A 23,938-nucleotide genomic window follows, 5' to 3' on the forward strand; every position below is an offset into this window, starting at 1 on the left:
AGTGAAAAAAAAATTGAATCTTCCATATTAATTCGATCTTATATATACAAACAAATCACGTATGAGCCTGGATTTGTGCATACTTACTTACTGACTTTATTATCCTAATAGCAATCACGTTGGTATTTTATTTCATTGATGACTACATTGAGTTAAAAATAACGGGCAATTACTCTATTAGGCTGACTGTATTTTCTTCAGAACTATTTAAATATGCATGGAAACTCAAACTCAATTTGCACCTTTCACCCAGATGACATTACAGATGCTTTTATTCTTGATATATTTTACACTGTACATGGCCTCTCACTTAATAAACACTACATTACACAGCTATTTCTTAAATGTACAATGTTTTTTTGGGAAACAAAAATATATATCTTGCAAGATGCTCATGTATAAGTTATACAGAGAGGAGTTCATTCCAGACACTGTTGGCACAGAAAAAGGAGTATTTCAATTATCAAATCTCTTTACTCTATACAACCGTTTAAATGAGAGGTGACCTCAGGCGACCCTGACACAGGCTTTGTTAGGGGGGCACATTTTCTGCTGTGGAAATTGCATAGCAAGAAACCATGACAAGAAAATCAGGTGTAGGACAAAAGCATTTTTTGCTCCAGTTATGAATGGCTGCAGAGTAGTAGCAGGCGATCAAGGATATTTTCTTCCAAGTTGCTGACAGGGATTGGATGACTGTTGAAGATGGGCTGATGGGAGCTATTTATAAAGGCTGTCATTGTGCAGAAAATTGGGAATCGGGACCAAACGTCTCTTGTTGAATTGAAGCACAAACCAATAACGCACTGACGTTCTGATGTCTTCCGTTAGGGATAGAGTCTCTATTTCATGCATGGAGCATCCCTTTTCTGCACGAAGGTACAAAGGTATTTCACATAAAAAAAAAAGGTCTGCATACATTTCCCAAGAAAAGGCTGCAATTGAAGTGGCCTTTATCTTTTTTTGTAGGTTCCACAGTTCAACTTCCCAGTCTTCATCATATACATACTTATAAAGCATACCTCTACATTTGCTTTAAGCTCTGTATTATGACATTGGAATCAGAGTGGACAACAGAGCAAGCAACTTGAGTGATTTTACAAAATAACACTATTTCTCTCTGATAAAATATATTAACAGTTTTGAATCCCGCATCCCCTTTAAATACAGCTATAGTCAGTCAGCAGTTCACTCCAACAATGAAAATATTAAAACTTTTCATAAAACGTAGCACAAGGTCATTTGCCAATAATATGGAAAACATGGTTCATAAAAGAAAATGTTTAAAATATGACCACATTTTGCAGATAAAAACAACAGATTTCAAAAGGCTCATTGCACTTAATACAATATATGGCATATGTAACAGTATCTTGAACATAAGCCAAAGTATGTCGCCTATTAAGCGTCCGTTCCTGCATCGGTACAACCAGAGCGAAGCTGGTTTGGTTTAAATGCCGACACCTTTTATGAGCGAGGCCTCCAGGGTGATGTTGAACTCCTGCAGAGTTTGAAGGACTCGAATCAGAGAGTTGACCAGCGAGCGATCTTTGATCAGCGCAGTGTCCTCGTACATCTGCACCGTGACTGGGCAGTCTGCGAGAAGCGCAATCCAGTGATGTAGCAAATGGTCCCTGAGAGACAAACACACGGAGTAGATGGAACACCAATGCACCCATTTATCATGTATATTAAAAAGTAAAAGTATATTTTAAATAATGACAGCAGAAATCAATCAAGACCATCTCTTGATGTTGGCTTCTAGACTGGTGACTTTTCTTTAGTAACAAGCGACATCTTGAATATGATTAATTAGGAAATATAAAATGCAAAGTAACATTTGTATTGGTTCATGTTCAAAGTGAGGGTTTAATGTAATCTTCTCTAAGGAAGTTAACATACGTCATTGAATTATTTTTTTTGGGGGGGGGATGTTTATCACAAATAGATGTTTCCTGCCTACCTTGCACCCAAACAAATGAGCATCTGGAACTTTCCATCCTTGCCAATGTTTCTCGACGTGTTGTTGATGGCGCGCATGAAGCGGCAGAAGTGGCGCACGCGGCTTTGCCAGTTCTCATCCGGATTCACCTCACGTTGCTCAGCGCTTTCAAAGTACACTTGTGCCTTTTCTGTTTGATTTGCGCCAAGATTCAAAATAATTGGTCAAATACACAGTTGAAAAAATATGTTATTTAGAGGAAAAGGTGGCGCTTACCCAAGAAGTCCCAGATGAAAACATTTTTAAAGAGTCGAGGTGATTTAAAACCGTGCTGGAAAGCCTGCTCCAGAGCCCAGACCAGACCAAACTCCCCACAGAGGAGAAGCGTCAAACTGCCTCTCTGTAAATAGCAGAAACAACAGATATGATTTCAATTTCCCGCCAAGTCAATGTTAACAAGAGCATTGCATTTTAAAAAAAGAACTGTGTGGGATTCAAAACAGCTATATTATTTAAACTTTAATATGTTTTTAACAGTCCGAAAGAGACCACGGAGCAGCTCGAGAATCGCCAAAGAGGCTGCTGCTTCTCAAGGCGAGTGATGAATAATGGAAGGACATGAGGCTTGTCTAGACGACTGTCTCCCACCTCCTTCTCCGGTTTGTGGAAGTGCTTCACAATGCCGTTGATGGCTTCTCCCACTCCCTCCTGGATCTGACCTGTGTTTAGCTCTGCCAGAAGAGAAAGAAGACAGGGCTGATGAGTGAAGTCACACGGAGGACGACCTGATTGTTTGGCAAAGTTGTGTGGAGCTGTTTCTTACTTGGCTTGCTATTTGGTGAGATGGTCACAAATCTTCTCATCATCCCCGGCGACTGCTGCATTGGCGGCGTGCGACACAACCTTTCGTCATTCTCCGTGCTGGGCGTCATCAGCTCCCCGACGAGGATCCTCTCCAGGCTGCCATCGTCCACACCCTTGCCCAGCCACCGGCCGCATGGAAACCTGCGCAGCAAGCACGATTGTTTACCTCGGACTTTTGGTCAAAGCAATGTTAAGGCAAATTTTCCTTGACAAGCTGAGCTTACTTGTACGTGTGACCTGTGATCTCATTCCGGACCAAAACACATTCCACCAACCACTTTGCGTAGAGACCCGTGTTATCATGACCCATCTGCACTGTGGTCAGCTTCCCCAGGTTCTGGCACTGGAAGAGAAGAAATATGCTCCTTCAAATTTTGGGTCAACACATGAGGTGAATAGTCAAACAATGTACTCAAGTATGACTTCAGTTACTTTAGAATAATATGACCCAAATTAGCGCATAAAGGTGATTGTAAAAACGGAGGGAAATGTAACAGTTACTACCAATTCAAAAGTTGGAAATGTACTCTCAAGAATTAGTGTCAGCATATAAAACTTAAATCTGAGACAAACCTCGAATGTGATCTCCTGAGTGTTCCTGGGGACCTGCAGGACGCCCGTTTCGGCCAGTTCACCTGACACACACACCCAAGGATTGGCTGTAAACATGGAGCCACCCAGCTTCTTACTGGGAACCACCACCACGTGATAGGGAATCACTGGGAAGCAAAGGAGACAAATGTCAGTAATTTCAAGCTGAACCAAAACCAAACCAGAGTTTATAAGGGAAACTCACTGATAGTGGTGAAGACATTGGTGAAACAGAAGTAGTCCACTGCGTTGAATGAGAGGAGATGGTAGAGAAACTGCTCTTTCTCATCATCACAGCGCAGGAAGGCGTATCGTTTGTACAGTTTTCTAAATTAAGGTGGGTTGGAAAAAAAATATTCAAAGAAGGGCATGTATAGTAAATCACAAAAAAAGGTGGAAAGGGTTACTCTCGACCAGGTTATAGACGACTTTCAACTTGCCCGTCTGACTCCCACTAATTACAACAATAATTCGTGTAATGGTCAATTACATTTTTAATGATATTTTTCCATTTGTGTATGTGCTTACCTATCAAAATAAGACATATTGTTCTTTACATGAAGCCGGTCTGTGGCACAAAAAAAGGTTTCACCTCATTCAAGCAACATAGGTCGCACAAACGTAAATCAACCAAGTGGTGGCTCGTGACGCAAAACACTCCCAAGTCGGAGACCTTCTGAGTCAAGGATAAAATCTGACCTCCCTGTAAATTGCCTATCGAGAAGCAAACTTTAATTTTGGAAATTGCCGGTTTATTGCTGTTATTTCCCATTGAATATTTCCAAATTAAAAACATTCTGGAATGTTGTAACCACTAATATCACATGTACAGTATATCCCATTTGATTTACCAAAGTTTACTTAGAGCAAATTGGTAGAAAACAAAACCCCACTGTTGCCTAGAAAGTACAAAAGTGACATGAGGTCAGAAAGGCAGACAGATACCCACCTGACCTAGTTCACTACCCGCCATATCTATTATGAAGTGATGTGGATGTGAATTATTCATGCAATGGTAGACTACAGTGTGTTGTTTTGCAGTTTCACAGAGTTAATTCATTATATATGAATGGATCACATCTTGGTTCCTTGGGAGTAAGACTTTTTTTTTTTTTTTTTTTTTACAAACATGAAGTAGGATCTGCTCTTTCAATGCCAGAGAAAGACTGCACTGGGCAGGCAGCCCTTGGTGTTTTGTTTCCCTCACTTTGTTAGCTCAAGATCGGACAGCAGCTGCTTCAGATGTCTGGAGAGCAGCTTCTTCTCCATGGAGAGACGAACCCAAGCTCTGGCCTTGCCCACGTCAGTCTTGATCTCACTTATATTTTGAATGTGTCTGGGGGGGGGATAAAAAACCATCATGTTACAAAATCCTTGTAGAAAAGGAGATATTGATTAAGATGATATTAATCTCATATCTATTATCAACATTAAACAAATACAATAAACAAAACATATTCGCGATTCAGCATTCGCTAACTTCTTCATTTTCTTTTAGGGCAGTGCATTGTCCATTAATGCCATCTTTGCTAAGGAACGATGTTTAAGTGACTTGGGAAAGCTTCAATAAGACAAATGTGGTGCTTTGCCACCATCTTGATGCCAAGGAGACATGTTGATGTTAGTTGAGTTATTTCATTGAGAAAAAAGTGTGACTTTGGTACCATCTTGGTGCCAAGGAACTGTTTTACTCAATTGACTTGCACAAAAGTAGTGTTTTGATAGCATCATGTGGAAAGTTGTGAGTTGAGGATTATTATTATTACATTATGGTATTATAGTATTGGTGCAAAAGATTTATGTTGAAGTAAATCGGGCAGCTTCATTTGGACAAAAGTGTTGCTCAGTGTTTTTTTTTGGGCTCCAAGACACTTCAAGTTTCGTTTAAATACAAGTGATGCTTTGCATTTTGTAGGGGCATCACTTAATGATTTTTTTTGCAATTTGTGGCAGGGTTCATTTCCTAAACCTTGCGATTAACATAATATTGTATACTACACACCAGGCATAAAGATTCATTGAACACTCGATGAAGCACATTCAGTGCATTTACATTAGCAACCTAAGAAGACATGCTATGGATGAGGATTTTAGCTTTTGTTAAATTCCTTTCTAGTTTTTGAAGTCTGTTGTGACTAAAAAAGATTCCTCTGCAATGGAACTCTATCAGTCGACATTTGTTTGTGTCATTGCTGCAAGCCACTATCATGACTGGAATGTCCAGACAGATTCTCTTCCACTCCACCTGTGCCATAAGCGTGTCTGCTCTCCTCTGCCTTCGACAGCTCCCCCACCCTTCCCCATGTCGCCACCCTTTACATCCAGTGAGTAACCCACTTTCTCTGCACGGCATCTCCATAGCAACGGAAGTAACATTTGTATGACAGTCAAATATTAGTGACCTAGTATTGCCTGGTAATGAGATTGCAACATTCATATATTTACTTAAACATTATCTATCAATCTGCTGTGCATAAATATCAACTTTATGACAAAGGGAAGAATTATTAAAATGTGTTAAAGGATTAATGATTATTTTGGTATTGTAAGTATGTGACTAATCTTGGCGTCAACACTGATTTTGGGGTATAGGGGGTGTGTGTGAACTGACTTAACCCGGCGGGCGTGTGTGTTAATTAGGCTGGAAGTAATGTTATGTACCGATACACACGCACACTTCTTGGTGCAACACAAATGCAGATGCCTCCTGGTGACAATTCTGCATTCAAAGTATGAGTATCATCACACTTGTAAACACATATATGTATAGATATAACAAACAGACAAACAAATTCAACTGTTAAGTTTCTAATTTCATAGCGTCAAATTTAAGGAGTTAAAACACACACATCGTTTGTGACTTAACCACTTCCACATTGAAAAAGAGTTGAAATGCAATTTGGATGACCCATTGTTTTTGTTATTATTTTATCTTTGTTCGTATTTAATGAAGAAAATGCACTGCATTATATAAAAACAATGTAAAATGAAAAAAAAAAATTAAACTGAAAACAACAACTGTAGCATTGTTTGTGTGTCTTTCAGGGACACGGCTTAATGAGTGACGTCAGGAACTTGGCCGGATAGTCTGCATCAAGGTGCAACTGGATTGTATTTCAAACTTTGCAGCGCTCAAGTCAGATTCTGTTTAATTAAAAAATGAACCCTATTGTTCTTTACTAAATCTTCTTCCTCACCTCATATCCTGGATCAGGGACACTTTAAGGGGGGGCATGGCAGATCCGCCACCATCTGATTTCCGTCTTTCAGTGTCATGAATAAAACCTGGGACAGAAACATCCATGTTATGTTTGTATATCTTCTTTGTTTTCATGTATATGTCAGGATTTTTTCTACCTGGAGGTCCCAAACCAGCTGGGGTTGCACTTTTCTTTTCTTTGCTTTCCTGGTAATGGAGCAAATGGGACCAGAGAGCAGACTTACCCTGAAATAGAAAACAGGAGAGAGGAAAATGGTATCAAATATTCTGCTTTCAACACCTGCAGGGACCGAATTGAGTGCTGTGCTGAGCAGCCTGGTAAATACGAAATATGTCGTTTGCCTGACCTGTTTAACCTGCAGCCCGTGGCTCCAGATCCTCTCCAACAAGTCACACAGACTGGCAATCAGAGTGTTCTCTTCCACACCAGTGATGCTGACCTCGACATGACCCAACTCCACTGCCTCTCGACCCATCTTCTCAACAAGCATGCGTTTGGTCTGCATTTAAAAGCACGTATTAAGACCGATGGCGGGAGTGTATTTTTTATTTTTTTTGCTTGAGAATTTATTTTTTGCTACAATGGCAATCAGAAGAGTAAACAGTGACATGAGCAAACCTTGATCCGGCACTCTTTTAGTAACCCCTCGACAAACTTCCAGTTGGTCTGAGCGATGACAGAAGGTGACAGGTTGGACAGTTTGGGCTGTCTGATGGTGGTGCCCAAGTTCCGTGCTTCTTGGATGTATTTCTGTTGAAAAATAGACTACTTTCAACAATTAAAAATTAAACTGTCTGAGTCACCTTTAAATGACACGATCTGTCATTACACACAACAAAGAGCTGTCATCACACTTTCAAACATTAACAAGAAAATGGGGAAAAAAAATGCTACCCTTTAGGGAGGGGGAAAACACAGTCTAAATTATTGTAGTATACACAAGGACCATCACAATACTCAGTAAGCTGCAATAATGTTGGTTGTTTTTGCAGAAGATGAAAGAAAATGTGCCTGTGAGTAATGTTATATTGTCTATGCATCATCAATGTTACTTTTGTTAGCCCATCAGTGGCATTTTGCACAGTGCATTAGCATTAAGCTATCTGATTTTTGTCAGACAAGGTTAGGTGGTGCTTGGTTAAATACACATATAATTTTCTTTGTTCAGTTTTCTGATAAAAAAAAAAAACTTTGCCTCCATTTTGAGTATCTGACTAATTATTGCTTTTAAGTCATCATTCTGTAGACATGTAACAAGAAAATGTGTTAATCCAAACTAAATGTTTGAATCAGGTCACATTGTTACAAACTGTTAAATGTCTTGTCATATTTAATGTATAAAAGAGGAAAAATAAGATGTACATCCAAATGTCATTTTCTGTTGGTATACAGATTCATTGTTTTAATATAGTATACCTCTGAAGTAGTGTTATCCAAAATTGAGGATTATTAGCCTTCACAAAAAAAGGACCACATTGGATGTTGTACCTATTGAGGTGGCCGTTGAAAGATCCTTGTCATCATTCTATCTGGACAATCCACATTCATAAGACTACAAATTGCTTTGTAAGGATTTCACTGGTGCCAATTAATGGGGTGTGAAAAAAAATCATCACTTTATATCATTTTGGGGCGATGGGGAAAAATAACATGAGCAGCTCTTGTGGTCCGAGCATGAAGACCTCAGCAAAGGCCAGCACATACCACATCCACAGACACCGACTTTAGACAGGGCTTGAAGGACTGCAAGTGCCAGTAGTGGTCAAGAAACAGCAGGAGCTGCAGCTCCGGAAACAAACACTCGACATGCTGAGTGTGTGCAAGCATGAGTGCAAACAAAGAGAAAAAGACAAGGTGACTAAAGAGACTATGAAAAGACAGAACAAAAATATGAAGAAGCCAAAGTAAAAGAATCATGCAGAGAGAATGCAAAGCTGAAGCCGTAGGTGCGCATGAAAAGGGGAACACTAACCTCTCTCTGGTCGTTATCTAAATAAAGGTGCTCGGCGTGTTGCTTCTGGCGGTCCCGCCGCCTCCACTGGGCAGGAGCGCTCCTCTTAGCCCACCTGGAACATAAAACATGGAATAAATGGCAAGCGAAGAGGAGGGAAGGATCGGATGAACATGCAGGTGATGCAAAGCAGTCACTTGTTGCTGGTGGGCCCAGAGGAGAGCACATCAGACTGCAGTCGCGGGAAGAATCCTTGCTCGTAACGGCCTTGGCCGATCTTCATGTCCAGGAGGTGGGGATGTAGGGCTGTGTGGTCGATCTTCATCACTCTCATCTCAATGGCCTTCTCTGTGAGCAAAAAATTTAGCTCATCATTTCCTCTAAATAAGGTGGCAAAACATTGGAAACGTTCCATGGCAATTTATGGGATTTCATAGTAATATCTGGGAGGAAATTGGGAATTTACCTGATTGAAGGTTGTCCCTTGATTAAATGATTATTTTTAATAATTGATTATTTTGTTAGGATGAATCGATTTATCAAAACAGACCAAACAAAATGTTTGTATTTATGCTCGAATACACCTTTCCATTAAATCAACCTCAATTGCCAATTTGGAATATTTGTTAAATTCCCTTACTCAACCACTTGTGCAAACTTTCCAGCCCCGTCCAAACTTACCCGCCTCTTCAATGTTTGTACACTTCTGGTACATGGAGGTGCGCAGGGTGGGTGTGCGGACGTTCAGCATGCGGACCTTATCGACACGGGTGTCAAACACCCTCAGCGTGTGCTCCTTCTCCTCGTCATCATGGCAGAGGATCTTGCTATCGATGAAGGAGGCAAACATCTGCGTCTCCAGGAAACGAGACAGAAAAGGTAGGTAGGGCTCCGGCTGGTCGGACAGGAAGGAGGCCTACAAAAACAGGAGCACAAACGATGCACCTCGATAAAGCAGGAGTTCGCTATACAATTATCGTCCTTAGAAAAAAAAAATCTGCAACAGCTCACCTTATCAAAGTTCTGCATCTGGTCTCGATTGGTGAACCAAGACTCTTTATCTTGGCTCGGCTGGATTACAAACACCTCGTAGTCAGCAAACATCTGCGTGAAGCGGTTGGCAAAAACCTCGCGCACGTGGATGTTGAGCTGATGCATCTTGAGCTCCTCTTCATCACAATGAAATCGTGCGTCTTTATTGCCGCCAGTGTCCTCTCTCACCTCAAGCTGATGTGCACACATGCATGTGTGAGAAGCAGATAAACTGCAGTGAAATACTCAAAAACAATTAAAAGGTGCAATAAGAGCAGAGCACTCAGCACTGAGTACTTGAGCTTCAGTGAAGTTATGACTGTCTATTGAAAATGAGCTGACAAAGCTGCCTGGGTTATCCTTTATGCCACAAAAGAGCTTTCTATTTATCTTCATATGAATGATTTCAAACAAAAGCTGATTAATATGGACAAAGATCCAAATATAAGCATTACGCAGAATTCTGGGAAAAAAAAAACATTGTGGTTCATTCACCTAATAGATAACATCCTAAATATGTATTGTTTTTTTTTCTTTTTTTTTTTTTTTTGCACCTGACATTTCCATGGACACCTGTTTTATTACAAATAAATACAAGTAGTAACACTTAATGATTGCATTGGAAACTCTTCCATGAAGGTAACGCTTCATCAGAAGTTTAATATGTAACATGAAGTGTGTAAAGGGCTCCCTCTTGTGCTTAGTCATGGTTACTGCAGTACATTTATTTAGTAACTCACCTCTACCAGTATTGCAGATACTAAATTCATATTAAACGTGAAAAACATCTTCACTATTCTAGATATGTTCTGAACGGAGCATAGTTATGACGAATTTGACATTCTAGTACGATAGAAATTAGCTATTATTATTTAAGGACTTTACATTATTTCTTTTAGATACAATAGCTTGAATGTCATAATGTACAATAATATAAATAAATATAATAAACTGTGATTGCTTTGCTTTAGCACTTCAAAAGATAATGTCCAACCTTTTCCAAACTGACACCGGTCCTCTTGACCAGAGCCTGTAGTCTGGCGATGGTCACGTTCTCCCTCAGCAGGTAGGAGTTGAGTGGCGATGCCAGGTTACCGTTGCGTTTGTCGGACACCGCATCGACCGATCTCAAGCCTTTGTGTTTCACCTGGGTGTCAGTTGAGTGGATGTTTCCCTCCGGCGTCAGGCCAAAAGACATGAGCACCTCGGAGATCTCTTGTATGAACTCTAGCTTGTTGGGAAACTGTGGCAACTCTTCCGGAAGTTCTATAAAATGGTTGTCGATGTCCACAAAACATAGGTTGGCCTGGCAGAAACACAGGATGCAAAAGAGATAAAAGATATGCTGATCACAGGTACAGAAATGTCAGTCACTATCTGAATCCGAGTGTATAGTCGTTCCTTCATGTGGCATAAAATAAGTAGAACAATAGATTGGGGAAACAATGCTAAGAGCAATAGCTAACCTTGAAAATACCCCGGTTGACTGAGAGCACGTTGCATGTTTTATAGTCAAAGCCCAAGGGATAAAAAAAAAACATCTGGAGGAATTTTTCAAGAGCTCAACATGAAGGAATGTGAAGGATGAAACTTTCATACCACTGCTTGTAAAGCAAAGAGCCTATACTGTGATGTTACAATGTAACTTGCACATTGACTACGCAGTTTATTAATAAACACTTTAGGGGCGGGAAGTCTTGAAATTAATTTAAATCAGAGGTCGGACACCATTTCTTTTAGGGTTTGCTTTCTGATTTGATTTTACTAGCAGAGCAAAAGTACTGCTATCAATCTACAGTAGAGATGCAAAATAAAAAAATGGCACCGCAGTTCTTTTTCAACAAAAGAAAAAGAAACAGTTTTTGCGCAGACAGGTCAAGCAAGCAACACTGCATTTTTAACACTGCTGAGACTACGTGTGGGACAAAATCTCCTATCACGTCCATTGAGTTAGTCACACAACTAAAGTCAAGGCTATGCATGAGGACAGCTGGAACAAGTGGACACAATCACAGTGGACGCTGATGCGGTCATGTTATGTCACACATCACACATGATTATGAGATATGAAGTTATGGGTTATGCAAAGCTGATCCAATATGGCTTTGTATGGTTCTGACCACCAGAGTGACACGGGCATACAGCAATGGGGTGTGGTGTGGGGCTGTACCTCCTGTGGCAGCTCTAGTTTGGTGCGGTCATCCTGTCCGTTAGAGTGCAGGCCCATGAGATATGGAACAGGGGCGTCAAGGAAGTGGAGGAGAGAAGCGGGCAGAATGGGAACATACACGTGTTGCCACTGGAAGGGGAACATTAAGGCTGTGATGCTCTCTGCAACCGTCATCAGCCTTTGGTAATCTGTTTGACGCAGATAAAAAACAGAAGAGTGAGAAACAATCTGTCATTTGTGTCACTAGAATGGCAACCCGAGTGAGAATCGTCCTCCATCAAATGTTCATGAATGTCTTCTTGGTAGAAGCAGTAAACGTTTTATTGATTAACATGAGGGGGTAAAAAAAAAAAAATCCGAAGGTGAGATGGTGAATTAGTTTCCTGTGGAGCAGCTCACACCTCCAGGGCTAGTGTCCTTGGGAGTTCCCAGTCTCTGAAGTGTGACAGCCAAATTCAGCTGACCCTCTAAGCTCATGACAAATTCCCTTTTCGTGACTTCACACATCAGCACTGCTTTATATTCATGGTTTCACTCCAGTGAAGTGGTCCACATATAAATCCGTGTCCGCTCCCGCTCATTGACATTCCTGCTCTGTCCCGTTGACAGCTACTCCGCAGCGCTGCTTTTCCTCTTATGGTGCCAGACTTTGTACCCTTCCTTCATTTGGCCATGTGCTGGCAGTACACAAGACAGGACTGCTACTTCAAAACCAGATTCCACTGTCCAGAGGGAGACTAGAATACCAATATGACCCCCTTCTCTTTTGACAAGGCCTCAATGACAAGAACCATCTCACCTCCCGTGCTAAATGCGCTAAGTGTTATTTGCAAGACGCAAACTCATCGGCCACACCATTGCGCAATCCAATACAATAAAGTTCAGTTTCGACTAACCTATTAGAGATCCTATCAAGTCACAAGGCAGGGGCGAAATCGTAGGATCAACTCTCGGTATGACACGGCGCAGTTCTACCAACGCATGTCCTTTTAGGCGCAACTTCCCCCGTACATTTTTTTTTTTTGATGTGTCAACCTGGAAATTTTATGAGTGGGTATTCTTTCAGGGTTGTCCCGATTAAAATGTGGGGACAACCCATACAGTTACATCATAAAATGATGTATGTAAAACTGAGAAAACCTTTATCAAAAAAAAAAAAAAACATTGAATCATATGTCTTTTATGTCTGTCACTCATTTGCATCGTGTAATTTTCTAGCCCAATTGACATTTAAGCAGCATTGCAAAATTCCTGCCTGTAAAGACAAAAAATATTCAATTTAGTGCCGGCTTGAGAAGCTTTAAGCCATCAACCCGCGTCAATGCAATAGTAAAATAAAATCTACAGTAACAGAACAGAAACACTTTTTGCCAGCTTCTTGCGCTGCTGCCCCAAGGTCAATTGGAATTGCTTGAAACTATACTGTAAAGCCAAAGTTGTCAAATGCATCACATCTGTACCTTATACGAAATAGAAAAAGAAAATGTATAGTACTTTTGGGACACTCTGTATTGATTTCTCCCAGAGTTTCCCCATCACTCTCTTTTGGGCTAAAACAAAAAAAGCAGAAATAAGCAATAATGTGACAACTGCAACACAGCACAATGCCGGACACATGACCGACAAAGGACAATGTACCCTAAGTAATTGAGTAAACGGATCACGAGAAAGATGCTGACCACAACATTTTAACCAGTTATGAATCCTAATATCCTTGTTTTGTTGTAATCATCCATTTCATCAGCGTGTATGTCCAGTATGTTGATGCGCAGCGCTTCCCTCCGTGGAGTACTGCCAGTCGACACCCTCCACGTACACTGCGGCTCTCTCATGGGAGAGAGGGCATGATGTCACCTCAAACCAATGATAATCATCCTCCATCCTGGCTATCCTCCCTGTCTACAGGTTGCCTAGCAACACCACGGCTTGCCCCTTTAACGCTTCTCATCCAGCTCATGGTGTTTTAGAAAACGTTTGCCCTCCTCTTACTATTGTAATGGATGGAAACCCCACTGCACATCGAGCACAGACTCTTTAAAGGCCTTCTTTGCTCAGCAAATCATTCATTTACTCTTGCAAGAGGAAACTACCCACCGACAAGGTTTATGAGATAAAAAATGTACTAAGACGTTTTTTAAGCACACATGCAGTGTCATCACGTAACCTCAGTCTAAAAAGGCCCATGGTCTCAGCATTCTACAAGCTCAAACTGCATTATTTGAATGGACACTTAGTATATTATGTAACCAGAACCCACAATAGTACCAACAAGTATGTCAAAGATTTGCCAGCGTCTAAGGTCTTTCATTTTGACAGTAAAATATTACATCACTTCATAAAAAAATAAAAAACACTCCAACCACTGTCAATCATTACCAGTGTCAATGAAACACAAAGACTACCACCATTATGCTTTCGAAATTGTTTGTAATTGGCTTAATAACACTTAATAGGCCATTTAAATGGCTTTAAACCTTCTTAACAATACCTTTTTTTTTGTTCAGCTTACTTAGAATAACAGATATTCTGTTAACCTGCAGTCACTGTTGGTTGGTAAGAGCAATTTAAAAAAAATCATTTTAGCTGTATAAAGTGTAAAAAACATTAAGGCTGCAAAAAAAAGTTAAAACAAAATCCCAGTTAATATGAAGTTTTCTTCAAATTAAAATGGTAAATACTGTAAAAAAATAATCTTCGCAGCTGCTACATTCAGAGAGTCTGTCAGTTAGGTATTCAATTAACAGTGTTTATTATTGTGGTTCTCATTGGCAGTGGCGCAAAGTTTTATCATCTGAATGAAACTAACCTATATTTTATGCAAAGCTATGCTAATACAGTGGTGCCTTGAGATATGTGCGACAAGACTTGCAGGTTTGCAGGATAAGAGATGTCGCTAGGTTGTTGTTTTGTTTTGTTTTTTGCATTGAATTGAGGGCCAAAATGTGCGATAAGGGCACACATTACGAACATTTTCTTGCTTTAGGGGAAGAGAGACCAGAACAGATTAAATACATTTCCCTTTGATTCAACGAGGACAGATGATTTACGATACAACCGTTTAGACATGAGTAACTAGCGAAATAATTCAACTCAAATCTCAAGGCACAACGGAATCATAAAGTACTAAATCTCTGATACAGCTCTATGTGATCTCATCTGATTATATCAAAGTGCCTAGTGCGGCTGTTGAGTGCATCGGACATTAGTCACACGTGACGTTACGCTGGAAGAAAGCCTGAGAGAGTGCACATACAGCCGCTGCATTACTTACGCTGCGAGTAGAGCAGAATCTGCATCTCGAGCAGGGCGCAGGTGAACAACTGAAGAACGTTCTCCACCCCCAACAGGTCAAACACTTCGCCAATGGCAAAGTCAAAAAGCGGCAGTTCTGATGTGCTCGGCCTCTGGCACACCACAGGACCGTAGACGCCTGAGAACTTTAGGGATCGCCCGGAAGGTGGCAGGGGTACCTCATAGAGGATGTTGAAGACGTAGCTCTCCAGAGGGAGAGGTGGGGGATGGGGAGCGCTGACGGCTTGGTAAAGTTGCTGCAGCACCTTCTGGCACGCTTGGGCAAAAGCCATGGGCGTTATCAAGCAAATGCATTTTGACACGAAGAGCGTGTCTCGACTGATGTCATACGAATTGAAACGTTGCAGGCGAGAGATGGCCGGTGCGGCGTGAAGGATGGGCCGAGGGTGGAGACGTTGCTCCTCGGGTCCACGAGGGGAGGTTGGGGTATGCAAGATGTCGTACTGCTCTGCGTTGTGCATGTGGTAAAGCGTCTGCATGGCGCTGCAGATTTGCTTACTGGTCACCTCCTCAAAGAAGGTCAGAGCGAATCCGTATGTCCGAGAGCCGTCTTCCCTGGTGATGATGAACGAGTGGAAGTGCGGCTCCCGGGAATCCACCTGCGTCCTGAAGGCCAGACCTTTCGGCATACAGAGCTGCAAGAGGACAGAGAAATCTATAAAACCCACGAGAAGCTTTTGGCTGATTTGTGATCTTACCATGCCAACTGCATCCTGGTCAAACGGATTCCACTCAACATTGTCCGGGTAATGTGCAAGAACTTTGGATTTAAAGGTTCTCCGTAGGGGACTCTGCTCAAAATTCTCACCTGAAAAAGCAAGCCGGAAAAAACAGGAAGTGAGAATAAAAAGGAGAGAAAGACTCAGCGCTAAATAATAGGCAGAGGTGCACAGGAAGTGGTTGATCAGTAGCAGGCGCAACTGTAGAGGGGAGAGAGTCAGTCAGCAAATTGGCCTACAGAGGAAGAATGTATTGCATCATATAAAGCTGCCATCCGCATTCTCCGCTTTCCAAAAAGAAGCCAGAGAGGTCCACCCGATGATGTTCACCGGGAAAGATCGACAAATGAATGCTTCCCGGCAGCTTTAATGGCAATACATAGAAACACACAAAACACTCCGTCAAGAAAAGCTCAAATTGAGTTTGATTTGAACCGAGAATGAAGCAAAAGTGATGCACACACCAAGGCAGTACTGAAACGTTCATTCAGAGTTGGAGGGGGAGAGTAAACATTGACCAGGCAATACCAGCGCAGGCAGCACTGGATTCACCAGTGAGTGAGCGCAATGAGTGCAGTGAGTGCGCGAGCCCGCACAGGAAACAGGAGCAGTGATTTTCAAACATAAGCTCATTGTTCAGCCGCCGCTTGGGGACGTGAGGAAGAGGGAGGAAGGACAAGCCAGGAGAAGAAAACGGAACTCAAGGGTGTGCGGAAAAAAAAGAAAAGGGCAAATCCCCCAAATCTTTGAAAATAACATACCAAAATGGGAAAAATACAAAATAAGAAAAGAAACAAAAGGGGGTCTAACTTTCATAACCAGGTTACAGGTTGAGGGGTTAAAGCTTAGCAAAGGTTAAAATGGGGAAGGAGTGTGTGTGGTGGGAGGGTTACCTTCATTTGCCCCTGCCAAATTTCCTCTGGCCCCATCTCTGAATTTAGTAGCTTCTATATACTGGCATAAAGCTACACAGCAAATAAAACAAAAATATCATTACAAGCCTGGTGGCGAAAATGGAGGACATCACTTCTCACAGACGTGAGCTTTTCATTCAGATTGTTTTTAGGGTGGTGACAACCTGGTATTGTTTTTATTTCAATTCGTACACATATACATTATATGATAATATAGTACCTTTTTTTAATTTCAGATATGACGTGGCCATCGGTGTGTGACAGCTTAGTATTTCCGTTTTTTTTTTTTTTTTTTTGCATATAATTTTCTGGTGGGTGGCCATGACTCACCAATTGACAGCAGCGTTGCAAAATTGACGCCCGACAAGCCCTTTTTCTGTCCGAGACCGCGCCGGTTTGAGAAGCTACATACATAGCCGTCACGCTGCTCCAGCACATACGTCAATTCACGCTATCCATTTAGCGAAACCCCTGATGAAAAGACCAAACTACTACAGCAGACATTCAGGCAAAGCTCCCAAAAATATTTTCCATTGGACTGCAATGGAACAAAAGCTTGATTCAATGGATGCTTTGAGAAATGATAATGTCAGGCTGTTCAAAGGCTTCGAGCAGAACATTATGATAATCAATAACCAAAAATTGATTTCGTGGATAAGAACTTTTGGACACCCTGTATGCATTTGTTTCATACTCTTGGGTTTTTCTGTGGACCACGAGATTGAATTCCCTGAATAAGGACGGTCGAACGCATTGCACACGTATTTGTTGAGAAATGATGTAACTTTGGCAAGCCTATTTTAGTCACTGTGACCTCAAGCTAAAACATGTCAAGGTGGAGAGAACTGTCACTAATATGGGCATCCAGTCAAGGCTTTGACTTTCGTGAATGGATCTTGTATAACCACCCCTGGAGCAGTTGGACCTGAGTGAGGTTATCTGAACAGGAAAATAAAAACAAGTCTCACTGGAGCGAGTCAAAGCTTTTCGCCCCTTCATGCACAATATTTGCTGTTTCAGATGAAACCATTGGGATTTCCGCAAAAGTTGCTTATGCAAATACATTTTTATAAAACTCCAACTTCCTACATTCACCACTGCACATTTATAGCAGCAATTGGTTCTCTTATCCCTAAAGAACCAAACAACCCTTATGAACAGTGCAATAAATGTTCACTGATCACCAAAACAGCCATTTTTTCAATTCTACCTTTATTCGTCGATTTAGGATTAGGGCGGAATTTGACCCATTGGGATTTAGGTGTATTGATTTGAATTATAAATGATATAAGATTTATAAAAAACAATGTAAATGCAAACTATTTTGAATTTAGGAAATTAATTAACTACACTTAATGTTTTTGTCTTAATTTGTTGCATGCTGAAACTAGATTTGAAATGCACACACACTTTGGCCAATGCAGTATTGACGCATTCTGGACTCATAATCCACCCGCATTCCAAACACCAATGACACAAGAGCACAAGGGGATGACCACTCTGTGGAGTTAACCTTTGTGATTGGATTTATTCCTTCTTTTCTAATCCTAAATGGACAGAAATCTTGCAGTTATTCTGACCACTAGGTGACACCGCATAGAGAAGCATGTGTGGGATTACGCCCACTGTCTAATCTTCTTTCAATGCTGCAGTGCAAGAGATGTTGAGCGGAAAGAGGAAGGGGTGAGTGGATACTCGCGATTGATTCATTATACTAACTCTTACCCTTAACTCTTTAGGATTAAGAGAATTAATCTGTTGGGTTTTTTTTCACCTCTACATTGGCCACATGGACCAAACACATTCAAATTTGCTATTATATAATGAAAAGCAGAGGAAAAATCTGTTCTCACAGCCTCAGTGTATGCTACACACTGTAAAAAAATATAGGAAGTAATCAAAGCATACACTGGCAGAAATTTATAGTTGCACTATAAAAAAAAAAGGTGCTTGTTGAAACATGACACACACTGTAGCCGAGCTTCTGTTTTCATTTATTCATAGAAGACTGCACAGGTGTCACCTGTCTGAAACTCTCGGTTCCGTTTACTGTGTACTTATTTCCACAATGTTATGCAAAAATACAAACTCAAGTAGATTTGATTACGGACCGCAAAACCAACCAGAGGTTTGGTGTTGAGTAATTTGGCAGGTGCACATTGTGTCAATAATATGAGGTTGGAATTGAGTCTTTGTCGCGACTCACCCTGGGGTCAGAGTTCGCAACGATCCTCACGACATTAACATTTCTTTGACTTTGTAAATAAATACATTGACAACAATGAGAAAATGTACTGGTAGCAGTGGGAGTAAAGCATCACCATGGTCTCAGATTCACACCATCCATAATCCAGGAACCACCCACTCTTTGAATAAGTGCACCCTCATGATGTGGCATCCTCCAACATTTGCGACTTGAGCAGTGTATTCAATCAAGACTTCCCTCTGTCCACATAACATTCATCTACCTGGAGTACACATTTTTTTGCATAAGAGGGAATACTAATAATATTTTAAATTTTGTTCATTGCTAGCACAATGGAGAACAAGGGACTCAAAACATCTCACCAAATTCTACAGCTAATCACCACCCCAAAACAAAAACATACAAGTTTTATTAAAGCACATTCACTCGACATAAGAGATTAGCATGGATGCTATTGTTCAAAACTTCTTTGTGACTAGAAAAACTGTTTGCAACTATTAAGTGTCAATGTCTTTTGACGTTTTGCGAAGTTGAACAAAACCTGAGGGGGAAAAAATCTACATGATGGGGGTGTAATAGGAAAGGATAAAGGCGCATTGAAAAAAAGGTGTCCAATCACTGCCTGCCCTTTACTCAACGCTTGTTATAAATCTTCCCCACAAGCATGTATGAAACAAACTATGTGACATGAATTCTAAACTATACAGCACTCAGTGGATTTTGAGGTATTAAAAAAAAAAAGAAATATGAAATCCCATGTTAGCTTTCGAGTCCTCTGCTCATTTGTTTGCTGAGGAGGACTGGGTGGGGAGATTTGTCTGTGAAATTCTAAAGGTTATTTAGCATTTGAATGAGCAGTGCCTGCGTTTGAACACACTTATGTCCCTGAGCGCCCCATTTTTCAGTGTTCAGCCTGTGAGCCAGCAGGGTGATACATATGCTAATCAAGGTCATCGTGCGCCAGAAAGAACACTCTGGTCACTTCTTTTTGTTTTACTGTGTATTAAATCCATGTACTTTGCACAAATGAAAAAAAATACACACCATTGTTCAAATGCTAGGTTTATGTGATATAAAAACGAGAATTCCCCCCCTAAAAAAACTGTAATAATGTAGTTGCACAAGTGCGCACACCCTCTTACACCTGGAGTAGTGGCTGTGAATTAAGAATTCAGAATGAACTGATCAGCCCGGGGGGCCTCTTGAGGTTAAGCTGTTCGGAAGATTAATTGAATCAAATCATTATTTAATCAATCACATTCAATCTTTTGCAAATAGGAGACAGCACACATCTGCCACTACGTCAAGTGCTTCCAGCACGCCGTTTTGCACATTAATGGTTTTTCTTCCATAATAGCATTTTCAAGATCGAAAGAAACCAAAACCGAATTAATGATTAAAATTTCAATTCATTGTTATAGTAAAAATGTTAACCTTGGTCTCATTAGTCCGTAACAAAATCTCCCTAACACGTTTGAGAAAATGTGTTTTACTACCAACTGTGCCCTGTTCCTGTACATGAGAAAAGAAGAAACTCTGTGGTATTTTAAAACTTTCACTTTGAGAACTGTTTTGAAATGTAAATCAAATGTGATGCTCTAACCCAGCTGAGTACCTGTGGGAGGTTTCGGTTAGATAGCAGTGTACAACTAACAGGGATTTCCACACCATTTCCTCCCTTCGACTCAAAGTGAAACAATTGACAAGCATAAGCCACCTGTTTTTGGCATGTAGTAAGTAGGGCAATGTAAGTGATGAGAACCCCGGATCGCACTCTTATGTGTGCATAACATAGTTCACCAGCAAAACCTTATTTATATTTTAAATCAAATCTGCAGCCAGGTATACCCCTCTTTCTATTTTCTCAAATCAGCCTTCCTTTCTCTCCATGTAAAGAATCTGGACTTGATATTTTTTGCCCTCAAGCACAGCTACATAATGAAAACACAAATGGCAATCACACGCCAGCATTTCAACAGACTGCAAATGCAAGCTCGGCACTTTGAAATGCACCCGCTGTGTGTTCAAAAAGCCTCGCAAGAGGACAATGGTTGGTCTCAGGTAATACAGGTTTCAATGCAGATGAGACCAGAGTGGCTAGAAAAGAGTTCTTTTTTTTTTTACTTACATGAATTCAAAGAGGAAACTCATTGTAGAAGTGGCAACAGGAAGTGTGTCTATTGAGGATGGTGTGAGTCTTTGAAAACCAACTGTTTGGGGTTAAGCGATATTGCTTCGGAAGAAACACTTTCACTAAGACTTTGAACTCCGACGCACTGACTCAACACACTGTTCACAGTCTTATTGGACTCGTTGGAGTGGGGAGATAATAAGACTGACTATTTCTCAATTGTTGACTTTCGGTATAGAGTCCATGGTCATTATCTAAAAAAAAAAAGAAAAAAAAGCATCCTGTACAGATCGATTTAAATGAAGGTAACTTTGACACATTTCCTTATTTAATGAGATATGCACCTACGTCTCTTGTACATTATTCAGACGATATTTAATGGGCCCATACCTTTGCTGTAGTTTAGATTTACCGCTGACATTTGTGGTGTTAATGTACACTACATCATCGATCGGCACACACAGTGGTGTGTTCGATCGACATGCAGTGGCGCCTAACTCAAAACAGTGGACATCAAATAATCTCTTTTGAAATGGAGAATAAAATCCGATCAATATCCTCATCACCCCCCCTCACAGAAATGTAATGGGGTCTATAGTAAGTAAAAAAAAAACACATACGCTAATAACAATTAAATAAAGATAATTGTATTAGTAACGATGAGCAATAAAAATAATTGAAGCACTTGGCTTCTTTTTTGAAAAATGGTTCACTATCACAGCAGTTTGCTAGCACCGTCTAGCCAAATAACTTTTTTCTTTTTAATTACAACTCAAGACATTGACTGAGCGATACCCCGTTATCCTGAGGAACTCGTAAGTCGGGTCATTTGTAAGTCAAAATACTGCTGTACTGAAATGACATCTAATGTGCTCTTACTAAAAAAAGAATTGCCAGCCAGTCACACTGGAGGTTCTGATTCAACGCAGATATTCAAATTATCCAAATTTGAAATAAGCCTCACTTTGATCGCAAGATGGTGAGGTCCATGCTTTTTCCTCTTTAACACCGACATATCCAAATTTTGCCAAATGGGATGAAAACAATAGAACTGTATCACTTGAACTACGTTGCATGAATCCAACCTGAAAGGTCTTCAAGACAAATTACGGTAATATCGCCTCTTCTCACTAAGCAGCATTAATTCGATGAGAAGGCCATGAATCATTACTCAAGCCCAATTAGGTACACCAGAATTGACAGCACGGTTTGCAGGGAATTAAATAGCAGTTTTTTGTTTATGGTAAACTTTGTGCTGTCCTGTGGCATGTTCCACTTAGTAAAATTGCCTACCCCACGTCAGTATGTATTATAAAATTGCCTGCCACACGTCAGTATGTATTATGTAGTATGTTATCGGCATCAAACCTACAGTTGCAAAATTAGGGTGCATGCCTTCTCAATGTGTCATGGGTCCAAGTGTTAATGATGAGAGTCAGCCAAACATCTTTTAATGGGCGAGGAAAGATGAACAGTCCTTACTCTTTTATTAACTTCCACACGTTGACGACATTGTGGAGCTTGGCTGCTTTTCTGCCGTGCCGCAGCTTTATGCTTACTACTCAAAGCAGTAAGAAAAAACACAGCTATTGAATAGAACTCAGCTCAAGAAAAACCGTGCATTTACATTTTTCTACTTCTATTTATCTTAACTGTAATTGAATATTTATATGCTGTATAAGTAGACATTTTTTTCGTATTACGTGCAACATACTTGCGCATGATGCTTTGTACTTTGGCCAACCCCTTATCAGGTGGAACTGCTGCTATTAAAATAAACTGACCAGATCATTGAAATAAACACAAAGAAAAAATGTCATCACCTTTTGGGCTAATGGAGGAATTGACTCATGAAGTTTACAAGATTGAAATCAGACTAAGTTTTCCTTGTTGCTCATCGAAAAAAAACATTCATAGAAAAACCCCATGCGTGGTGAATGATGCTAGAAATATTTGTATTATTAGACTGATGTTATTATAGCCACTATCCAGGATTACTGTGTTTTGGAAAAGACTGACCTTGTGTTTAAAAAGCACGGGGCCACGTTTCAAAGTGTTTCTGAATGATTACACACTTAATAGTGGGAAGAACATCTATGTGTTTGCTTATTGTTTTCATCTGAATAAGACAATGCCATCCTCTTCTCAATTGCATATTACAGACTAAATATTATATAACGGTGTGTACATAACGGATTCGAATGGTTTTGACATAAAGACATTTTGATGCTTTGAAATGGAAATGGACATAACAAGTCCGTAATCCCTCGCTCTGTGCCGAGCATTGCAAACAAACAAGGCAGGAAAAGGACCAGAGCCAGGCCTAGCTTTAACATTAACACCACATACGCTACATTACACACGCTGGGTTCGAGGAGGGGAAAATATTAAAGACTGATCAAATTTGTCTTACAACGCTCTGAGCTGACCGAGTAGTACTCTTTGACTTTCCTTCTGAGATCCAGGCAGCATCGGCCCAAAGAAAATGTCCTCGATGCTAATGTGCTTACCGGAGAGTTCGTCTGGTTCCAGCCCGCTTTCGGTGTCCAGTCCGCAGATCACGAAATAATCTGCGAACCGACGGGAGACGGGGCTGATCCCGGTGGTCATTTTGAGACTGGTCCGGTGGCTCCCTAATCCTCGCGACAGGGAGCATATTAGGTGCAAGCGGAGAAGTGATTTGAGTCTGCCATCACAGATGCCTTGTATGCAACCTGGTACGCACAGCTCGACTCGATAGAAGCCAGAAAATCACAATCTTCACCTAATCACTCATTTAGCCCAGCACTTTTCCGGTTAGTGCCCTTCACAATAAAACGACTATTTCTTATGCGAGACGGGTTTTGTTGTCACATGATGAAGTAGATTATTATTGTTGTAATGAT

General features: G+C 40.7%; 1 protein-coding gene across 3 annotated transcripts; it reads right to left on the bottom strand.

The window, feature by feature from the left end:
- Positions 1–254: 254 nt before the first annotated feature.
- Positions 255–23,820, bottom strand: dennd5a (DENN/MADD domain containing 5A). Of its 3 annotated transcripts, XM_049717979.1 has the most exons (24): positions 23,564–23,820; positions 16,696–16,767; positions 15,782–15,891; positions 15,043–15,718; positions 11,772–11,959; positions 10,596–10,907; positions 9,581–9,796; positions 9,251–9,485; positions 8,767–8,917; positions 8,591–8,684; positions 8,323–8,427; positions 7,237–7,368; positions 6,965–7,117; positions 6,755–6,842; positions 6,595–6,682; positions 4,605–4,733; positions 3,603–3,724; positions 3,380–3,525; positions 3,031–3,149; positions 2,766–2,947; positions 2,591–2,673; positions 2,219–2,342; positions 1,964–2,132; positions 255–1,634 (listed from the first exon to the last, which is right to left on the bottom strand). In XM_049717979.1, the coding sequence occupies exons 1-24, from the start codon at positions 23,661–23,663 to the stop codon at positions 1,451–1,453; spliced, it is 3,978 nt and encodes a 1,325-aa protein (XP_049573936.1). In that variant the 5' UTR covers positions 23,664–23,820; the 3' UTR covers positions 255–1,450. The 3 variants fall into 3 exon arrangements, with proteins under 3 accessions (XP_049573936.1, XP_049573934.1, XP_049573935.1); XM_049717977.1 differs by lacking the exon at positions 8,323–8,427 and having other exon boundaries at positions 23,564–23,819; XM_049717978.1 differs by lacking the exons at positions 8,323–8,427; positions 16,696–16,767 and having other exon boundaries at positions 23,564–23,819.
- Between the last annotated feature and the right edge of the window lie 118 nt (positions 23,821–23,938).

This window comes from Syngnathus scovelli, chromosome 4 (genome assembly GCF_024217435.2).
Source record: "Syngnathus scovelli strain Florida chromosome 4, RoL_Ssco_1.2, whole genome shotgun sequence".
NCBI classification, from domain to species: Eukaryota; Metazoa; Chordata; class Actinopteri; order Syngnathiformes; family Syngnathidae; genus Syngnathus; species Syngnathus scovelli.